We start from the raw sequence: 20,204 nt of genomic DNA on the forward strand, positions 1-20,204 counted from the left end.
AGGTGACCATGAGCCACGAGAGCTACTTAAATCACAATTTTAGTTCCTCGTTGCACCATCCACACTTGAAGTGCTGAGCCGCCTCACAGACCTCATAAACCACACTGGACTGTACAGATAGACCACTTCCATCTATAACCTTTACTAGAGGTTAACACTTAGGGAATATTCCATCATTATAAGATATGGTGGTTCACGGGACGTTTTTCCCCAGGAGCTGGAAGGAAAGGCAGGTGCGGAAGCTGTGGGTGACAGCTCCAGGAATATGTATGTGTGACTGAGAACACCTCTGCTTCAGGAAAAAGAAAACCTTACATTTTTAGACCAAGCACAATCCTAGAACGATGGCTATTTTGAGCACATTCAAGTCAGGTGGGTTATAAACCCAAGTTCTCAGGGACTATTCAACTATTATTAAGTATTTTCCTAATGAAACTCATCGATCCTGAGTATTTCTCAGCCCTTAATTATACTAAGAACCTGCTTGTAATAAAACTATGTAACATTAACTCTTTATCAGAACACAATCTTAGCAGCATTTTAAGATTTAAAAGCTACATCTGGCTGACTTCTATTTTTTTTTTTAACCCTGCCACGTGGCTTGCTGGATCCTCACTCCCCAGGCAGGGGTTGAACTCAGGCCCATGGCAGCGAAAGCCCCGAGCCCTAACCACCGGACCGCCAGGGAGTTCCCTTGGCTGGCTTTTAGAGCCCAAGATATGTTCTTCTGCTTTTCAACTAATACCCAGATGACTAGAACTCATCAGTCATAGCTCTTCATGGGTTCAGATTCACATCTTTCTACTTCTTCCTTTGCGTCATATGAACATCGATGCTACCCCGCCCCTCGGAGAAGGGGCTGTCGGGAGCACTGGCCGGTGGTCGCCTGTGGCAGACTGCCGGCTGCCAACACCCTTCATCTCCTTCTTCCCCACTAACTGGACCACACTGATTAGGGCGAGCGAGGCACCCAGCCAAAAATGCTAACCTTCTCCCGAGCAGTTAGGGACGGCCACCTGAAGTAGTTGCAGCCGATGAGCCACGGGCGGAACTGGCCGGGAGGAGGTTCCAGGAAGGTCTCCTACAGGGGAGGACTCCCCGGGAAGACCCCTCCATCTTCTGTCCCTGCCTTCCCTCAGTTCTCCTGCCTGGGACGAGGATGCAGTGCGATGGAGGCGCAGCGCCTCTGAGGATGAAAGCCACGCGGTGACGGGAGAAGACGGGAGGGGCTCAGGTGTCCAGAGACACCACTAAGCCGTGACTGCAGCCCCGGCCTGGCCATCTCAGGACAAGTTGGTATTGAGGGTAATAAAACCCTGACTTGTTCAAGTAACCGTGTGTCAATGTGTCTCGTGGCCAAAGGCCATCTGACTGGCAGAGAGCTCTCTCAAGTCTCTGTCCATGGAGAAGTTATCTCCGGGCTGAACACACATTCGGGTGATGTCCTCTAAGAGGAAGACTTGCTAGGACATTAATGACCATTACAGTTGTGTGATAGAGCTGCCTTCATTCCTTTATTAATGGTAAAAGATCAAAATAGTTTTTCATGTGATTTTTCCCGCCAGTTACTGAACAGATGAGGAAACAGCTTATAAGAAACATACACAAACCTGGAATCATCAGTTTAACACTCCCTAACCAAATCTTTATTTTAGCCTTGGACTTAGGTTCTACAAGCAAAAAGCACTGACTTGAATGCATGTCACCAAACTCCAAACATAGACTTGCTGTAGCAACTTCTACAAAGAAAAGGCACGAGAATAATCTATGTGGGCAATACGCTTTCATTAAACAAACACTTGTTAATCATTTCCTAGGTTCTAGACACACAGAAGTGAGTAAAACAGTATGGCGTCTGCTTTCAGAAAGCTCCAGGGATATATCAGACAGAGAAAACACTCAGCCTATAATATCTGTAATTATGAAGACCACATAATAGATTTTAATGATTCTAAAATGCAAAATGGCAGGTACATTTATGATGGCAGGTATCTAAATATGTGGGTCTATGAACCAAGGCTACAATGCAAGACAGAGATAAAAAGGAAGGACCACTTGCATTAAAGTGGTAGAATTACAAGTCATCTTAAAACTGTTCCCAAACTACTTCTCTAGCTGAGCCAGTTCACACTTATGTCCCTTCCCACAGGAAGCTTTCCTCCCCTCTCCATTTCTGCATGAGCCCCATCATTTCTATCCTTTAGGCTTGAAATATCATCATCTTTGATAACCGCCTTCCTGGTAAATATGAATCTCCAAGTCCTCTGAATCTTTAAACAAGGTCCTCTCGTCCTCTTCCTCTAGACACCACCCTTCTCACCCGTGGGTCAGCTGCATTAGCTGGACGGCCTGTTTCCTTCATGTCAACCTTTCCATCTCCCACCCAACCCACACTGCGCAGCGCTATCAAAGCCCCTTTCTCGAGGACCACTTCAGTGCCTCTTCCCTGGCTCAACGCCTCCAGGGGCCTCCCCGGAGAAGGACCCCTCTGCTCCAGCCTCTGGGCCCCTCAGCAACCGGCGCTGGCCCCTTGCTCAAGCCCCACAGAAACCTGGAGTGAAGTCAGGATGGCTTCCACACAGCTCTCCTCAAACTGTAGCCACTTGCCAGGCTTTGGTTTATGCTGCTTCCTTCTGAAAACAACCTCCCTTTTGTCCACCTAATTAGATCTTGCATATATTATTTCTTCCCTCACGTCATCCTCAATCCCTCTCATTCACATCAACATTTCTCCTCTCTGAAACCTTAAATTACTTCTGCTCTATAATATCACCCATCTATTTACTATTTTCCACAAAGAATGTTGGGAATGAAGAAAACGGTATGTCCGGGGCTTTCGGGGCCTCACCCTTCTTTTTAACATGGTAACATGTCTTATACTTAAAAGTAAGCAGTGAGCCTGTGCCATCTGAGGAAGAAGTATGTTCAAACGAATCCACAGAATTCTAAAGTAATACCAACTAACAGATTCCTTTCATCAGGTACCAGGTACCTAATTAAATACTTCATTTTACATTATCTCATTTAATCCTCACAAGATACTATAATGAACCCCACACTACAGAGGGAGAAACTGGAGTTCAGGGGGATTAAGAAATCTATACAATAATAACACATATATATGGAATTTAGAAAGATGGTAATAATGACCCTTTATGTGAGACAGCAAGAGAGACACAGATGTAAAGAACAGTCTTTTGGACTCTGTGGGAGAGGACGAGGGTGGGATGATCTGACAGAATAGCACTGAAACATGTATATTACCATATGTGAAACAGATCGCCAGTCCAGGTTCAATGCATGAGACAGGGTCCTCAGGGCTGGTGCACTGGGACGACCCTGAGGGATGGGATGGGGAGGGAGGTGGGAGGAAGGGTCAGGATGGGGAACACAGGTACACCCGTGGCTGATTCACATCAATGTATGGCAAAAACCATCACAATACTGTAAAGTAATTAGCCTCCAATTAAATAAATTAATTAAAAAAAAAGAAATCTATACAAGGTCTCACTGCTTTTAACTACAAGTAAAGCCTAAAACAAAAATGTCAGAGCCTAAAACAAAATTATAGCTTCGTCTATGAAAAAAGATATGCTGTTTTTATCTCCAACTAGATCAGGAGCCTCTTAAAAATAGGGATTGAGTCTTGAATTCTTCAACCGAGCCTAACTTGGCAGTAAATACTTCAGAGTGCCAGGGATGGAGTGTGTGTGTCCCCTGCAAAAGTCACAGGTGAAGCGTAAACCCCGGGGTCATGGTATTTGGAGGCAGGACCTCTTAAAGGTCATTTGGTCTCGAGGGTGGTCCGTGCCTGTACAAGAGACCCCAGAGAGCTCTCTCCCCCTCGTGAGGACAGAGTGAGCAGACTGCTACCTATGACCCAGGAAGCAGGCCCTCACCAGACACCTAGTCTGACTACCAGCAGCTTGATCTCGGACTCTCCGAACTCCAGAACCGGGAGAAAGAAACACTTGTTCTTTGACATGCCACCCATTCTATGGTGTATTTGTGATAGCGGTCCAAACCAAAGAGCTAAATTCCTAAGTGTTAACATCTGTAACAGTTAACAGGTGCACATAACAATCTGTTCTCTGGATGTTCTCAGTGATTCACACTCCGGGACAAATAAGTCATCAGTGGTACTGAGAAAATACATGCCATCTGAAGAAGCGGCATGTTCAAACAAGTCCACAGAATTCTACAGTAACATCAGCTAACTGATTCCTTTCATCGGGTACCAGGTACCTAATTAAATACTTTACATTACCTCATTTAATCCTCACAAGGTACTGTAATGAGCCCCACACTACAGGGGGAGAAACAGGAGTTCAGGGGGATTAAGAAATCTATACAAGGTCTCACTGCTTTTAAGTACAAGAGCCAGAATTACAACCTAGGGCTTGATGATGCTAAAGCTCATGTTCTTAGCCATTTTCCAGCTTCCCTAAAATTCAACAGGTTAGTGTTTATCATGTCTAAGGCCCTTCACAGCTTATCAGCACAGCCAAGGCCAGACCATCTTTCCAGCCAAACTGCCTTCCACATCCCTCTCGGATACCATTTTTCAGGCAAACCAGGCCATATGCAATGCTCCAAACACACTCCAGCTCTTTCCTACCTCGTGGCCTCTGCTTCGTTGCTTCTGCCTTCTACACCTCACCTCTCCTCTTCACCTGCTGAAATCCTACTCACTCCAAAACACTCAGGCCTCAGCCAACTCCCCTCTGAAGCTTCCTAGATCCCGTTCACCTACAGCAGGAAATATTTGCTCCTACCCACTTTAGCTCTTCACACTCTACTTCTGGCCTGAATGTCTTGCTTCACATTTAGCAATTTACATCCACAGGGGTCTCCTGTTTTGAACACCCTGATGACAGGGGAAAGAATGGAGAGTCCAAAGCCAAGTCATCTTTACAGATATCAGACCCTCCTCACATGGTGCCCAGCACACAGGAGGCATCTGAAGATCCTGACTCAATCTGCAGAACTCACTTTCACTTGATACCAAAAGGCAAAGCAAGAAAGGAAGGACTTTGCATTCTGAATGGTGGCCAAGGTTGATGGCACAGGCCTCCTGGTTGTCTGAGGAGCTATCGGGGGGTACCTGGCACTCACTTGGCCCTTCTCCTCCAGAGAACGACACAGGCTTGCTGGTGCCAAGTTCAGTTCAGCCACTGGGAGGACTGTTATTTGTAGGCTTGCTCTCGATCAGAAGAGCAGAGATTGTTAGTATTTCTTTTTCCAAAATGATGATGTAAACTCAAGTCTTAGGAGGAAGCAGTGTAGTCTAAGAATTCAGCTCTTTTCCAATACTCGCAAGGTCCTACCCAGAGCATCTTTGTCTCAAGCATAATGAAAAAGTCATCCAAAGCTTGCTGGTGCCTGCCACTGAGTCGCCACCTCACCTCCCTTCACTTTGTTACACTTAGCTAAATTGATAAAGACTTAGGCCAAGATTATTTTTCTGAACTCTCCCCAACGATCTTACTCTTGCCTGAACGCTACACAGTCCTTCAAAATGTGTGCTCGGTCGCTCAGTCATGTCTGGCTCTTTGCAGCCCCGTGGACTGTAGCCCCACAGGCTCCTCTGTACGTTGGATTTCCCTGGCAAGAATACTGCAGTGGGTTGCCACTTCCTGCTCCAGGGGATCTTCCTAACCGAGGGACAGAATCTGTGTCTCCTGCATCTCCTGCACTGGCAGGCGGATTCTTTACCACTTGTACCACTTAGGAAGCACCAGCCTTCAAAATAATTACCTTGGAAGTCAACACTTTCTACTATCAAATGTTCAGAACAGCTTTGGCATCCTATCAGACCTGATTTTAAAATTATTTAGAAGCCAAACCAAAAAAAATTAGTCTCTCCAATTTATTAGGCACATTCTTGAAATATGACTTTAGAGCTGTCTTGGGAGTGTACATGCTGGAACATCTTAGGAGAATCAAAGGCTGTGGACAAATTCAGGTACACAACATGGTAAATGGTTTAAAATACCATCTTATATTAAAATGAGCAAGGATCTACCATATATACCATGTATATATACCATATACACACAAATGTTTAAGAAGAAAATCAGAAATTTAAAAATAGTGTTTCAGAACTGCCACAGGCTACTCTGTACTAGGCTAGGGATAATGTTTCCATTAAAGAGACTTCACGTAAAGTGTTTAAAAAATGAAGCCATGGTGATTTCTGCTAGCTAAGCTGGTGCCGTCTCCCATGTCCACGAACTACTAAGGTCTGCTGGATAATTTAGAAGGTGCATCAGAGTAGGCAAGAATGTGAGCTTTGGGGACTTCTCTGGTGGTCCTGTGGCTAAGACTCTGTGCTCCCAATGCAGGAACCTGGGTTCAATCCCTGGTCAGGGAACTAGATGCCACATGCTGCAACTGAGTCCTGGCACAGCCAAATATTAATTATAAATATAAAATACAAAGCATGTGAGCTCTGGCACCAGATAGGCTTTGTTCAAATGCTGCTTTCAATGCTTACACTGTCACCCTGGGAAAATTTTTCAAGCTTTTAAAACTCAAGAGTCCTCATATGTAAAAAGAGGAAAGCAGCATTCTTCCTCATAGGATTTTTACGAAGTTACATGACAGAACTTAAAATATCTGGAACTGCATCTGCCTCACAGTCAGAGTTTAACAACTATTAGAATTATTGTCCTTTAACACTGCTGCTGAACTCTTTAGATGTGTGTTGTTTAGGGGGAGGGTGTGTGTGTGTTTGTAAAATATATATAAAAGCCATTTTATAGTAAGTAACCTTACTTTTTTTTTTCCTATGAGAGTCTCAGCCTGATCAATCAAAGACCACCAGGGTCATTACAGTCCCAGAACATCAGGCTTCCTGACCCACCGCCATGAACAAGAGGAACCATGGGGCATCTCCCCAAAGAAAAAGATAAAAGTTACCGCAGGATTCTGGGGAAAGGCATGGTGTGGATGAAATGTAAATGAAGCAGTGCTGTGACGGGCTCAAAGCAGGGCTTGTAAAAGGGTCAATTTCAGAGGAATCCAGGGCCCTACTGCCTTGAAAACTACACAGTTAAGGTCAGTGTAGGATGCTGAGTCCAGAAACCCCTACCTGCAACTCTGGGTTAATATGGGGCTGCTTCTCTGTGTCAAAGTGACTGATGCCCTCCAGGCAAGAATAGGATGTGTCGTTCCGACTGATATAATTTCACACAGCAAAGTTTCTCATAAAATTTAGAGAGCCGTGTTTTTCAGTGAATAAGAAAGCAGGGGTTGCTCAGAAGGGAGAATCATCACGACATTTTACAGCCGTATTTGGAAGAAATACTATTTCCTGTTAACTTGGTAGCTGGTTTTAGTGTCTGCTCCCACCAGCCTGAAAAATGGACAGGCAGATTTTACTTTCTCGGTCTGAGCCAATTTTTACTTTCTCTGAAGTAACATAATTCTCTTTCAAGAAAATGAGAAGATACACAAGGTACGACATTCAAAAGTAACTGCTATTAACGTGTGGTATCTTTATAACCTTTTTTTTTAAATGCAAACATGATTTTCTTTCTGTTTTATACGATGGAATTTTTGCTATAAATACTGGCTTCAAGCCTCTTTTTAAAATTTATTGTTTATTTATTTATTTATTTATTTATTGGGCTGCACAGGTCTTATTTGTAGCACGTGGGATCAACTTCCCTGACCTGGGATCAAACTCAGGTCCCCTGCATGGGGAGCCCGGAGTCTAAGCTATTGGACCACCAGGGAAGTTCTCTATAATTTATAAATCAAAAGTTCAGTTCAGTTCAGACGCTCAGTCATGTTTGACTCTTTGTGACCCCATAGACACACCAGGCTTCCCTGTCCATCACCAACTCCTAGAGCTTACTCAAACTCTTGTCCATCAAGTCGGTGATGCCAACCAATCATCTCATCCTCTGTCATCCCCTTTTCCTCCCACCTTCAATTTTTCTCAGCATCAGCATCTTTTCCAATGAATCTTTTCTTCGCATCAGGTGGCCAAAATATTGGAGTTTCAGCTTTAGCATCAGTCCTTCCAATGAATATTCAGGACTGATTTCCTTTAGGACAGACTCGTCTGATCTCTTTGCAGTACAATAGTTACTGTCTCCCAACAGTATTAAACATTCTGTTTCCACACTATTATTACATGGCAATCCACTGTACAGGTGAGCCAAAACTTTTTTAACTGACCCTTATTGTTAGATGTTTTTAATTATCTCAAGCACTTCTCTATTTTAAATAAAATTACAAGAAACATTCTTGGAGAAATCTTTCCCTATATTCCTGATTATTTTCTTAAAATAAATTCTTATGAATAAGGAATCTATCAGAAAGAATGCATATTTTGTGCCCTGTTGTTCAAATTATAAAAGCTGTAACAGAAAGGACATTATTTCAACCCCTACCAGCAGGATACTCTTGATAAGACACTAGGTGTCAAATTTTTAATCTTCACCAATATTATGAACAAAGAGAAGCATCTAATTTTAGCTTTTTGGTCTGAGTACTACTGAGGATGACAACAAGCTCTTGAGCTATCTTTTTAGGAGGCATATTTAATGGTCTTATTAGGAGGCATATTTAATGGTCTTAAGCAGGAAGTACCCAGAGCTATAGCACAAATGGGAAATTTTCAGTTAAGATTCAAGAGTAGGAGGCACTTTTCCCCCCCATTTTTCTAGTGCAGAAGGTGGCTGATTCCACAGAGAGTCTAAGGTACGTTTCCCAGCCTTTTCCCATTCACAGCACACACAGCGAGTGAGAGGATCCAATCAGGACACGGGGGTGACCACCATCCCAGCCACCTCGTGCGCTGAGGACACCTTCATCCCTGCACACCCACACACTGTACTTCAGTCACACTAGCTAGAAAGTTCTGCACCAGAGCAGCCTGAGGAATCCAGAGTGTATGCAAACACACACACACACACACACACACACACACACACACACATGCACAATTCATGTTACATATACAGAAAATAATCTGGAAAGAGACATGTCAAGTAGTCATAGTTTTTAATCTGTCTGCAATAAGTAATTTCTATTTTCTTAATCTTGTTTGTATCTTTTAATCTTCCTAAAATAACAACTGTATATTTATTTGCTAGTTCCTAGAGTCTACAGAAATTGCATGTTACAGAAGCAGCCAAAGTTCTGTCATGCTGGCCAGCTGGTGCCCTTGAGTTAACCTCAAGAATGCCGAAGTTTTCTTCTACCGCCAGTATCTCATTTCTACTTGTGTTCCTCATATTTTTATGACATTAATATTGTTATAAAGTATTTACAGATGCATTTATAGCACCACGGCTATATGTTCCATTCCCAACTCTTATATAAAGCATTTTCATTGAGAACATCTACCGCGTGTCACCTTTAGTTGCCTCATTTTATCTTCTATACCAAAAATGTCCTAATGACTTTTCATACGTTTTAAACCAAGTTTTTCTGCAATAAGATACACTGTGTCATGTCATCGCCTCCATTAATCGTGTTCAAGTCAGAACCTGACAGTGTTCCTCCTCCTCCTGACAACTTGTTATTTTTTCAACTCTTACCGGGAGCCTAGCATGCCCTGCCTTACAAGCGTTATCTCATTTAATTATCACGACAACCCTATGAAATAGGAAATATTTTCTCTGTTTCATAGTTTAAACTGAGGCTCAGCATGGAAGCGACTTGCCTCTGGCCATGCACTCGGCAGGCAGTGAAGCCACAGTGCAGACCAGGTCTGTGAAATCCAGGCCTGTTGGACCCTCGAGCCAGTGTTGGTGGCCAGGGTCTGCTTTGATGCTCGATGCTTCATGAAACATGAAAGACATGTTTCACAAGCGGGACATTGAAAGACAGGACACACGTGGCCACGACCTACTCAGTGTGGGGCTGGAGTCGGTCTGCCAGTCCTGAGTGGGCTCTGGAGAGCTGGCTGCTGCATTTCAAAAATTAAGCCCGCCGTTATTAAAATTAAATTACACAAAGTCATGTATGGATGTGACAGCTGAACTATAAAGAAAGCTGAGCTTGAGAATTGATGCTTTTGAACTGTGGTGCTGGAGAAGACTCTTGACAAGTCCCTTGGACTACAAGGAGATCCAACCAATCCATCCTAAAGGAAATGAGTCCTAAATATTCATTGCAAGGACTGATGCTGAAGCTGACGCTCCAATACTTTGGCCACCTGATGCTAAGAGCTGACTCATTTGAAAAAACCCTGATGCTGGGAAAGACTGAAGGCAGGAGGAGAAGGGGACAACAGAGGATGAAATGGTTGGATGGCATCACCAACTCAATGGACATGAGTCTGGATAAATTCCGGGTGTTGGTGATGGACAGGGAGGCCTGGCGTGCTGCAGTTCACGGGGTCGCAAAGAGTCAGACACGACTGAGCAACTGCACTGAACTGACCATTTTTTTAGGATTAAAAGTACTCGAAACTCACTGGTTCCTAATGATTTCATTGATTTCTTATCTCTGTGGGAGGTTTTTTACACCCACTGGGTCAGTGTACTGGAAATGCTGCATGAATACATATTCTGTGGGTCTCCTCCCAGCTCCGCATGTGCTGATGTCACGCTGGTGGCTTTCCACGGGCCGTGCTGGGAGTGTGGACACCCGAGGAACCACCAGATGCTGCAAGTCAGGGGTAAGAAAACCCTCCCCGCACAGAAACCAGCTCTCACAAGGACCAGCAAACCACCTCCACCAGCCTTCACCACTCACTACTCGTAAATCACAAAGTTCTTTTGTTCCCCCAATCATCTGTGAAATTTTTTGGTTTTGTTTTCATTTTTTGCACCACACTGTGTGGCATGTGCGATCCTAGCTCCTCTGACCAGGGGTTGAACCACCCGCAGTGGAAGGGTGGAGTCTTAACCACTGGACGGCAGGGAAGGTCTGTGGGCACCACAAAGTTTGTCTCTGTTTTGTTTTTTTAAAGAGACAGGCAGTACCCACAGACCTCCTCCTACTCTCAAACCCTTCATGTTTAAATTCCAAGGAGCTTCACCCCTGGCCTCTCTCCCTCCTCTCCTCCCGAGATGAAGAGGCTTTTCATCTGATCACAGAGGTGGAGGAACTGGACAAGTGCAGTGCAGACCTCCTGTTCCCTTTCCTCTCAGGGGCATGTGTTCTCTGCCTCCGGGGTGGCAGCAAGTGGACCACGCCCGCCAGGGATGAGCAGGCACGAGGAGAGGGATTCCAGTCCGGCAGTGCTGGGCAGGAAAGAACATCTAATTCTGAAACTCAGTTTTAGCCAGTGTGCTGCCCGCATATGGAAACTATGTTCTCCATGATAAAGGTGACAGAGGTCTTCACTTGCCCTATGCCTTTTCCCTCAGATGGATTAGATTTCAGGATGGACAGGACCATTGCAACTGATGTTGTTGTTGTTGTTGTTCAGTTGCTTAGTCATGTCTGACTCTTTGCAACGCCATGGACTGCAGCACACCAGGCTTCCCTGTCCTTCACTATCTCCCGGAGTTTGCTCAAACTCATGTCCATCGAGTCAGCTGTATCATCCAACCGTCCCATCCTCTGTCATCCCCTTCTCCTCCCACCTTCAATCTTTCCCAGCATCAGGGTCTTTTCCAATGAGTCAGTTCTTAGTATCAGGTGGCCAAAGTATTGGCGCTTCAGCTTCAACATCTGTCCTTCCAATGAACATGCAGGGTTGATTTCCTTTAGGATTGACTGGTTTGACTTCCATGCTGTCCAAGGGACTCTCAAGAGTCTTCTACAGCACCACAGTTTGAAAGCATCAATTCTTCAGCACTTAGCCTTCTTTATGGTCCAGCTCTCACATCCGTACATGATTACTGGAAAAACCAAAGCATTGACTAGATGGACCTGATCATGACAGCTCCTCAAACCCTAAGATGAAACGCTGCCTCCCTACAGGGCTTGAGGAGCTGCCCAGTCTTCACAATGATATTGTCTATCTACAAGCCTTGGTCTAGTGATTACAAACAATAACAATACTAGTACCAGCTAACGATTAGCGACATGCAGGTCCTGGGCCAAGGGCTTTACAAAAACCGACTCAGGGTTCTGTCGTTCATAAAGCAGGGAACACTTACCCACTCCTCACCCAGTGCCAGAGCTGCTCCAAACACAAGCACATAATAGATCCTTTACTTCCAGCGACAGAATAAACTTCACACCAAAATCCCCCTTCTCATATCACATTTTAATTGCTGCCAACACTGAATCATCTTGCCTCCTAAATAAAAATAACTTGTGCCCTTGGGTATGTTTGACTCCCACCTCAGTGCCCTCTGCTATTACTCAGACACTGGAAGGAATTATATTTTCAAGTCAGTGTACTTTTAGTTTTCATAAAACTGAAAGATCTTTTAGACACTTTTCATAGGCAGTCTCGCATTTTAATGTGTTTTTAAAAATGAAATTTATATTCATTTATTCTTTTCATAAAGACTTGCCAGGCCTCTATTTTACAGTTTGCATTTCCATCTCCCTGTCCGCCCACACGAGCCTTCCTGAGTGGTTTACACATGCTCACTGATTTCTGACACGCTGCAATGGGTTGTCTTAAGTATGCTCAATTTCTTTTTTTCTTGATCCTCTATAACATGACCCTGTTTATTGCTTAAGATTCACATTTTCAGAATCCTGTTCAACACACTAAACATTCAAGTAATTTGAATTCTTCTACACAGCAGCATGAGATTTTAAGAATTTTATTATTTTTAATATCTTATCTTCATGTGCAGATGTACCTAAACTGATTCAGAGTTGAAAAATCCAATGCATTATGACAGCCAAAGAAAAAAATAATTAGAAACCCCCTCAGTAACCCATGCCAATGTTAGTCACGATCTCTTCAATTAATCCAGTTAGGCCCACCGCCTCTCGCTTTAGTAAAACTGAAAACACCACACCAAGCTCAGTATATGCTAGATAAAAGGTTTCCTTCTCTTCTCCAAGCTAAATAATCTTTAATTTTAACCTTTCATTTATTATTAGAATTTTGTCTCTATTTTTAGGTTCTCCACACTGCTCTCTAAATGAGGATCAGAAATAAACAAATACAGAACTGAAAAATCTAATACAGATCAGGCTGGCGGTAAATGAGATTATGGCAGTGACAGGCTGCTCTGATTTACTTTATTACTACTTGTTTCTCTGGCGGTCTGTCACTGTCTTAATAAAAGATGATGGTGCTTCTGCTGGTTAAGCGTGGGTTATACCCACGCCAGGGTCGGTGCCTGCCAAGCCCCACCAACAGTAGAGTCGTCTCCACACAGGCAGTCAATCCCACAGGACTGGGGCCGTGTCTCACTGTTCTCTGCCTGCCTGGCTGGCAGGTCACCCAGCTCTACAAATGGGGTGTGAAGTCAGACAGACCCGAGTTCAAACCCCAGCTCTGATCCTGATTAGCTTTGATCCAGGGCAAGTCGCTTTGCTCTCCTCAACCAAGCCATGAGCAACACGCACCTATTGTACACGGTGGTTATAAGAATCAGATGATTATTATAAAGAACCTTGCACTGTGCTGGATACATATTAGCTTGTCAACAAATGGTAGCTTAAAACAAAAAGAGCCTTCCTTTCTTGAGCAACTGCTTGGCATCTCCTTAACCCTGACGAACCTCCAGGTCAGGAAAGCATCTTCCCACTGCCTGTGTGGGAAGCAGTGCTGCTTTGCCTTACTCTAACCCACAGCACATAGGACCGGGGCAAACATGCCTACCTGCCTATTCCATACCCATTCTTTAGTCTTCCTTAGTAATAGAACCCTCCATTTATAACTAAGCCTAAGGGTGCCCAGAAAAATACTTGTTTTCTCAATTGTTTTGACCAACCCAACATAAACAAGAATGTCATGTAGCAGCTTCTAGAAATTTCCTTAAAAGACAAGCAGTGCATGCGTGACCTATGCTACCATCTTTCCTGGCCTCCCTCCCACTTCCTGGGATGCGGATATGATGGCTGGCATCCTAGAGAACATCCTGACAATGAGGACTCTGGAATACAGGAGGGCAGAGCTGTGAGCTAGGAGGAGGCTGGGTCCTTGAGAAGGTTGGGGCCCCACTGGTACTCCAGACTTCTTCTGTGTAAGGAAGAAAACACCCTCTGTTCTTTGACAAGTCATCATTATTCTGTGGGTTTTCTAATTTTCAGCTGAATCTAAACCTAACTAATATAAGATGGGGCTTCCCAGGTGGCACTAGTGATAAAGAACCTGCCTGCCAATGCAAGAGACATAGATGCAGGTTCGATCCCTGGGTCAGGAAGATCCCCTGGAGAAGGGCATGGCAACCCACTCTAGTATTCTTGTCTGGAGAATTCCACTGACAGAGGAGCCTGGCAGGCTACAGTCCATAGGGTTGCAAAGAATCGGGTATGACTGCAGAGACTAAGCAAGCATGTACAAAATAAGTACAGTATCTCCAAACTGCTCTTGGAGTTAAACCAGTGGCTCTTAAGCAAGAACATTTTTGTCCCCCAGAGGACACATGACAATGTCCAGAAACATGTGGGTTGTCACAACTCTGCGGGTGCTGCCAGCATTCAGCGGATGGAGGCCAGAGGAGCTGCTTATGTTCTACAGTGAGTTGAACAACCCCCACAACAAAGGATCATCCAGCTCCATGTGTCAATTTTGCCAAGGCTGAGAAACCTCGGGTTAAACACGTCTCTCGGGAAGGTCAGGGATTAAGATGCCCTTTGCTCATGACAGTAAACCTGGCAGAAGAATGAGGTGCCCGGATCAGTTAGTATTCTCCCCATCAGAGTTACCATGCACCTCATACAGTATAAACAATTTTCAAAGAATCAGAATAGAATGAATTACATGACAAGACATCTGGCAAAAACTTCAGACTGGCAGCATGTGAGAGGATATTACATTTAAAAGAGACACCACATTCTTAGGGTCTTGATTGCATGTTATGATCCCCTAGGAAGTTGATGCCCAAATTCCACTCCAGACCAGTTATAACAAAGTTCCGAGGGGAGAAGCCTAGGCATCTGTACTTTCTATGGAGGAGCAAATAATTTTCATTAGAGTAACTTTTCACAAATACCCTTAAGAATTTCAGAACGCAGACAGCCCTGGATACGCCAGATTCCTGGACCACAACCTGCCGACTTGTTTACAAAAGGTTCCATCGGGGCCTTTCACTTCTCCTTTGCTTACTGTTCACTTCAACTCCCATTTTATCTTCAAAATAAAGGAACATGCAGTCTTATCTCTAGTCCGGCTGTGACTGCAGCATTTCATGGGTGGGTGCATCTTAGATCTGAACGAGGCTCTCTGCCTTTCTTGATGGTGGCCATCACCCTACCAGCCACTCCACCACTGGAATCTAATCAGCTGACCTTTAACATCCTGCACTAACACAACATTCAGGTTACCGGCTCCTGTTTTGTTAGCAGAGCTCTTCACTGCTCCTACTAGAAGACCCAGAAAATTCAAAATATTAACCCAGTCTAGCTCCCATATCCTCAGTTTGACATCTTGGAGGCAAGAGAAGAACAAAGAAGTTGCCTCAAAGGGACAGTGGGATCTCAAGCTGTAATTTTTAAAAGTCCGGTTGATTCTAATATATAGCCAGGGTTAAAGACCACTAATTCAGTGTGCCTGCTGGATGCATTTCTAGCTCTATAATCCTACCATGAAAGCATCTCCTGCTGACTCAGAAAAAAAGAAAACAAAGTTTTTTTGTAGATCTACTGCAGAACTACAAAGAGCACATTCAAGGGTTTTTTGCTGTTGTTTGTTTATTTTTAATGCATTCTAGTCTAGCAGAGCTGAGCAACTATTTCCTTTAGAAAACACTCATCTTTCTTCCACGCTCCCCAAATTATGCAGTGGTAAAGAATCCCCCTGCCAAGCAGGAGATGCGGGTCTGATCCCTGGGTAGGAAAGATCCCAGAGGAAGAAATGGCAACTCATTCCAGTATTCTTGCCTGGGAAATCCATGGACAGAAGAGCCTGGAGGGCTACAATCCAATGGGTCGCAGAGAGTCAGACAGGACTGAGCAACTAAGCAAGCACGTGTGCATCTTTTTTTCAAATATGTATGAAACAAAGATGGTTTCACTTAGTCTAAATAAGATGCAATTCCTGCTTTAGGCAGCCTATCCCAAAACTTTACTGGGGCAATTTGAAGACAGGAACCTAAAATGCTAATAAAAGTCAGGGAGCAGAGTCCTCTAACTATACAGGAGAAACAATGGGACAGATGAGATTATGACTGAAGAAAGCAGCTCCATTTGTACTGATGAGCCTCATCAATGTGGGTTTCAGACAGAAGTCTGATAAGAAGCAATTCTGCCTGTCAATACGAGTAGGCAGAGTTGACTCTTAAATAAGAGGGCAATTTTTTTTTAATCGGATAAACAATAAGCAGCTAAGTAACAAGATACTTTATGCAGCGTCACCTCCTCTTTGAGCAGAAAGATCAATCCCTGCTGTCATAGACTTGTTCCTGGCAGCCTCGGCAGTACAAGAAGCAGAGAGTAAGAATTGGTCCTCAGGTCTGTGCCTCAGACACAGTGAACAGGGACAACCACCCCGAGGATGAAACATACCCCAGTGCCGCCTCAGAGAGAACTGCCTGAGATGCTACAATGCAGCAAAGCCCAGGGAACTCTCCCAGTCACAGGTCAAGGAAGGAGACTCCTGGGGTGTTATTTCCAATGTGTTTTCTCAAGACAATCAGGCAAGAGCCCCTTTATTCCCCACACTGGGCCTCTGTGTTTTCTAAGAAAAAAGAAAAGCAACACAAATGTTCTACACTGTAATTTTAAACACACATCAGTTCCTTCCACTGCTTTCCCAAAGGAAGCATGTGAGCAGCTACGCAGGTTCTAACAACTGATCCACTTTCTATTATAACCTAATCATTTGAAAAACATGGTACTTTGAACAAACGAACTCCACTGCTAAGGGAGAAACTCGATAAATTTTGTTGTTACTGATTAGTGAGATTTATGGACTTTCTTTATTTCTGCTTCCCCGACAACCTTTTTTTTTTTTTCCAACCTAACCAGGCAGAGAAGGATAATAAGTAGCATTGTCATGCTATAATTAAAAACCAAATACCTGAGCTGCTTCAGGAACTCAACATCAGAGTTGCTGTTAATGAGCTTGATGAACTCTTCATAGGAAGGTGCGTACGTGTAAGCCCTCTTGTGATGCTCGTTCATGTGCTCCCTGCGCTCCAGTTGGGCGAGCAGCATCTGGTTAATGTAATCTGGGTTACTGAGCAGCTCCACCATCGGCTTCAAGACTGCAGGACAGAGAAGAGAGTAACACTGAAAAAGCCTTCTCCTTCAGAGGAGCTGTGCTCATGCTTCTGTAATTGAAACGGCACCTGGCAAACACTGTAAAACTACCCGAGTGGGCTGCACGAGTGTGCATGGATGTGCACGCATGTGCACACACGCAACACACGTACACACGACCCATCCCTCTGGGTCTGCTCCCAGCTATGGCTACAACCAAGTGGTCATTTTAACAAACGAGTAACATGGAAAAGAGTGATGAAAGAAAGTCATTCGGAACCCAAGCAGTTAACAAAGCTATCAAAATTAAGTACATTCATTGTTTTCCTTTTATTTCCATTATAAGGCTCAACATGCTTTGTCTGCCAAAAGGTTGAAAGTTAACCTTCTCCAACTGGTGAAACAGACCTCAGGGAGGAAGTTGAGAGAAAGCCAGTGACACCATGAAAGAGTCATCCTACAGACTTCAGGTTAAAAAGGTCACCTTCCCTCTATGGTTGGCTGTATCAGCTAATGGGCAGAGCTGGCTAATCCTGAGGTAATAAATGAGACATTAAATCAATGCATATAAACACAACGTTCTTTGAGATTCTGAGGAAGGAAAAGTTCCTCTTTAGATGATATTTTCTTCCATTTTTCTTATCCTAGCTAAGCATTTCCTTGGATACACTTTTCTTCTAATAACCACACTGTGTTGTGGTACAGTTCTTTTTTATGTATTCTAAGTCACATATGTTGGTGGTCAGTCGTGTCTGACTTTTTGTGACTCCATGGACTTTAGCCAGCCAGGCTCCTCTGTCCATGGAATTCTCCAGGCAAGAACACTGGAGTGGGTTGCCATTTCTGACTCCAGGGGATCTTCCTGACTTAGAGACTGAACCTGCATCTCTTGCATTTCCTGCATTGGCAGGCGGGTTCTTTACCACTGCTCCACCTGTGAAGACCTAAGTCACATATAGGTATTGCCAATGAATACTGCAGCAAAGGTATTTTAAGTGAATGCATACTAGACCTTGAGTACAGATATTCCTTTGTTTACACACATAATGGATGCTACATTGGGAAGGGCCTAAGGACTGGTTATCTATTATTTAAAAAAACGAAATGGACTATGTATTTGGAAATATATAAAAAAATTCATCACACAGGGCCAAGTGATGTCTTGAGTGACATTTAAAACTTGATCTTTTGGGGACTTCCCTGGTGGTCCAGTGGCTAAGACTCCACACTCCGAGTGCAGGGCGCCCTGGGTTCTATCCCTGGGGGAGGAGCTAGATCCCACATGCCACAACTAAGACAGTGGAGCCAGATAAATAAATAAATAAAAAATGTTTAAAAAAAAAAACAACAAAAAAAACTTGATCTTTGAAAATACTTTAATTCCCATACATCCCACAGTATACAAAGTCTGTACAGGTATCATATAAAGTGTTCTCACATTCGTATGGAGCACGTTAGTTTGCATTAAGTATCGCATTAGTAATATCAACTAGTTATGAAAGCCTACCTTTTGTTGTCAGAATTTCCGCGAGCATTATGCGTAAGCTGAGAGACTGGACGTCCTTCGAAGGGAGGAGACAGAGCACCAGAACCCGAGAACACGTTTGCAGAAATCTTACTTCGTCATTTGAGTTCCTCAAGCAAGAATGCAACACAAAAGGCCTCGGCTGCTCTTCATGTCTGAAAAGATAAATACGTGAACAGAGGGAAAAGGAAGGAAAAAAATTTCTAGAAACAATTTGGTCATGTACCATTAGGTAAAAAAAAAAAAAGAACTTCAAATGGGCAACATGTCAGTTTTAATAACTATGTTCACTCTTCGACTATCAAGAGTAAATTATTTTCTCAACCACAGACTAATCTGGAAAAAATGGCCTTTGGGGATTTCTAACCTTAAGTAGCATGAATGGTTGTACAGAACTCCTGAATCGTAGCAACAACTATCCAGAAAGGGGTGTGTCTCTTTAACTAGATTTTAAAATCTTCTAGCTTTCTTTTTAAATGTCATCTAGTGTTTCCTTTAAAAAAAAAAAAAAAACTAACAAAGCATAAACCAGGGTCACCAGGTCCTGACAGCATCCTTCTGTCAGTGTACTTACTGCAATTCCTAGTACTTACCTCTGGGTTCTCGTGCCTTGAGTAAGCTAAAGGACGTTAACCTTCTATACATTTCATATGTGCAGTATTACTTAATCTTCCCACCTACATCAAGAAGTGTATACTACCATTGCCATTTTACAGATGACAATATTAAGGATCTGAATGATCGAGTGAACAGCCCAAAGTCACAGAGGTAATTAGTGGTAGAAATAATTCAAGTTCTTCTCTGACTTGCACATCCCCAACTCTTTAACACAATACCAGAATTACAATTAAGATGAAGAGAAAAAAAAAAATCCAGGGATAAAGAGAAAAGCATTATTTTGTCCCTTAAACAGCATGCCTGTGCTTTATGAGTAAAAAGAATACACAGACTGTAAAAAGGAGGCTATGAAATTAAAGATGCTATTGATTTAATAGCATAAAAACAATCATTTTTAAATTTTCCTGAAACATGCTAGAACACGACAGATGGGGCAAAGGAAGAGGAAACAGGCAAGAATTAAGTGTGATCTGGATTGACTTAAGAGCAGCCAACAGCATGTCGGCTGGGAAATAAACACAGGCTGACCGGAAAGCTGCCTCCACACAATTGCCCAACAGTCAAGCAGAGGATGTGTCGCTTTTATTAATGCAATTTATTATTCTCTTGCCTGACTGTGGCCAATTCAATTTGGGTGCCTCCTGGCTGCCATTGTCATTTTGCAGTCAGTGGAAATCTGCACCCCAATGGCGATTTCCAGGGCGAAGGCACAGTTTATCTGGGGCAGGTGAGTGCAGAGATAACCACAGAACCTAGATGCATTTCTGCCCAGTCTCATTGTGTGATGTGTAGAAGGTGATGCACAGTCAGATAT

General features: G+C 43.6%; 1 protein-coding gene across 4 annotated transcripts in view; it reads right to left on the reverse strand.

Annotated features, from left to right (window-relative positions):
• SNX25 (sorting nexin 25) overlaps nt 1-20,204 on the reverse strand; it is a 93,759-nt gene that overhangs the window by 42,936 nt on the left and 30,619 nt on the right. For all 4 annotated transcript variants that reach the window (XR_011485163.1, XR_011485162.1, XM_070460065.1 and 1 more), the window contains exons 4-5: nt 18,755-18,927; nt 17,066-17,252 (exon numbers count right to left, since the gene is read on the reverse strand). Coding sequence is in view for 2 of the 4 variants with exons in the window: in XM_070460065.1 (XP_070316166.1) it covers nt 17,066-17,252; nt 18,755-18,927 (360 nt within the window). In the remaining 2 variants the exon portion in view is untranslated. The remainder of the gene's footprint in view (nt 1-17,065; nt 17,253-18,754; nt 18,928-20,204) is intronic.

The sequence above is a fragment of the Odocoileus virginianus genome, chromosome 32 (assembly GCF_023699985.2).
Source record: "Odocoileus virginianus isolate 20LAN1187 ecotype Illinois chromosome 32, Ovbor_1.2, whole genome shotgun sequence".
Lineage (NCBI taxonomy): Eukaryota > Metazoa > Chordata > Mammalia > Artiodactyla > Cervidae > Odocoileus > Odocoileus virginianus.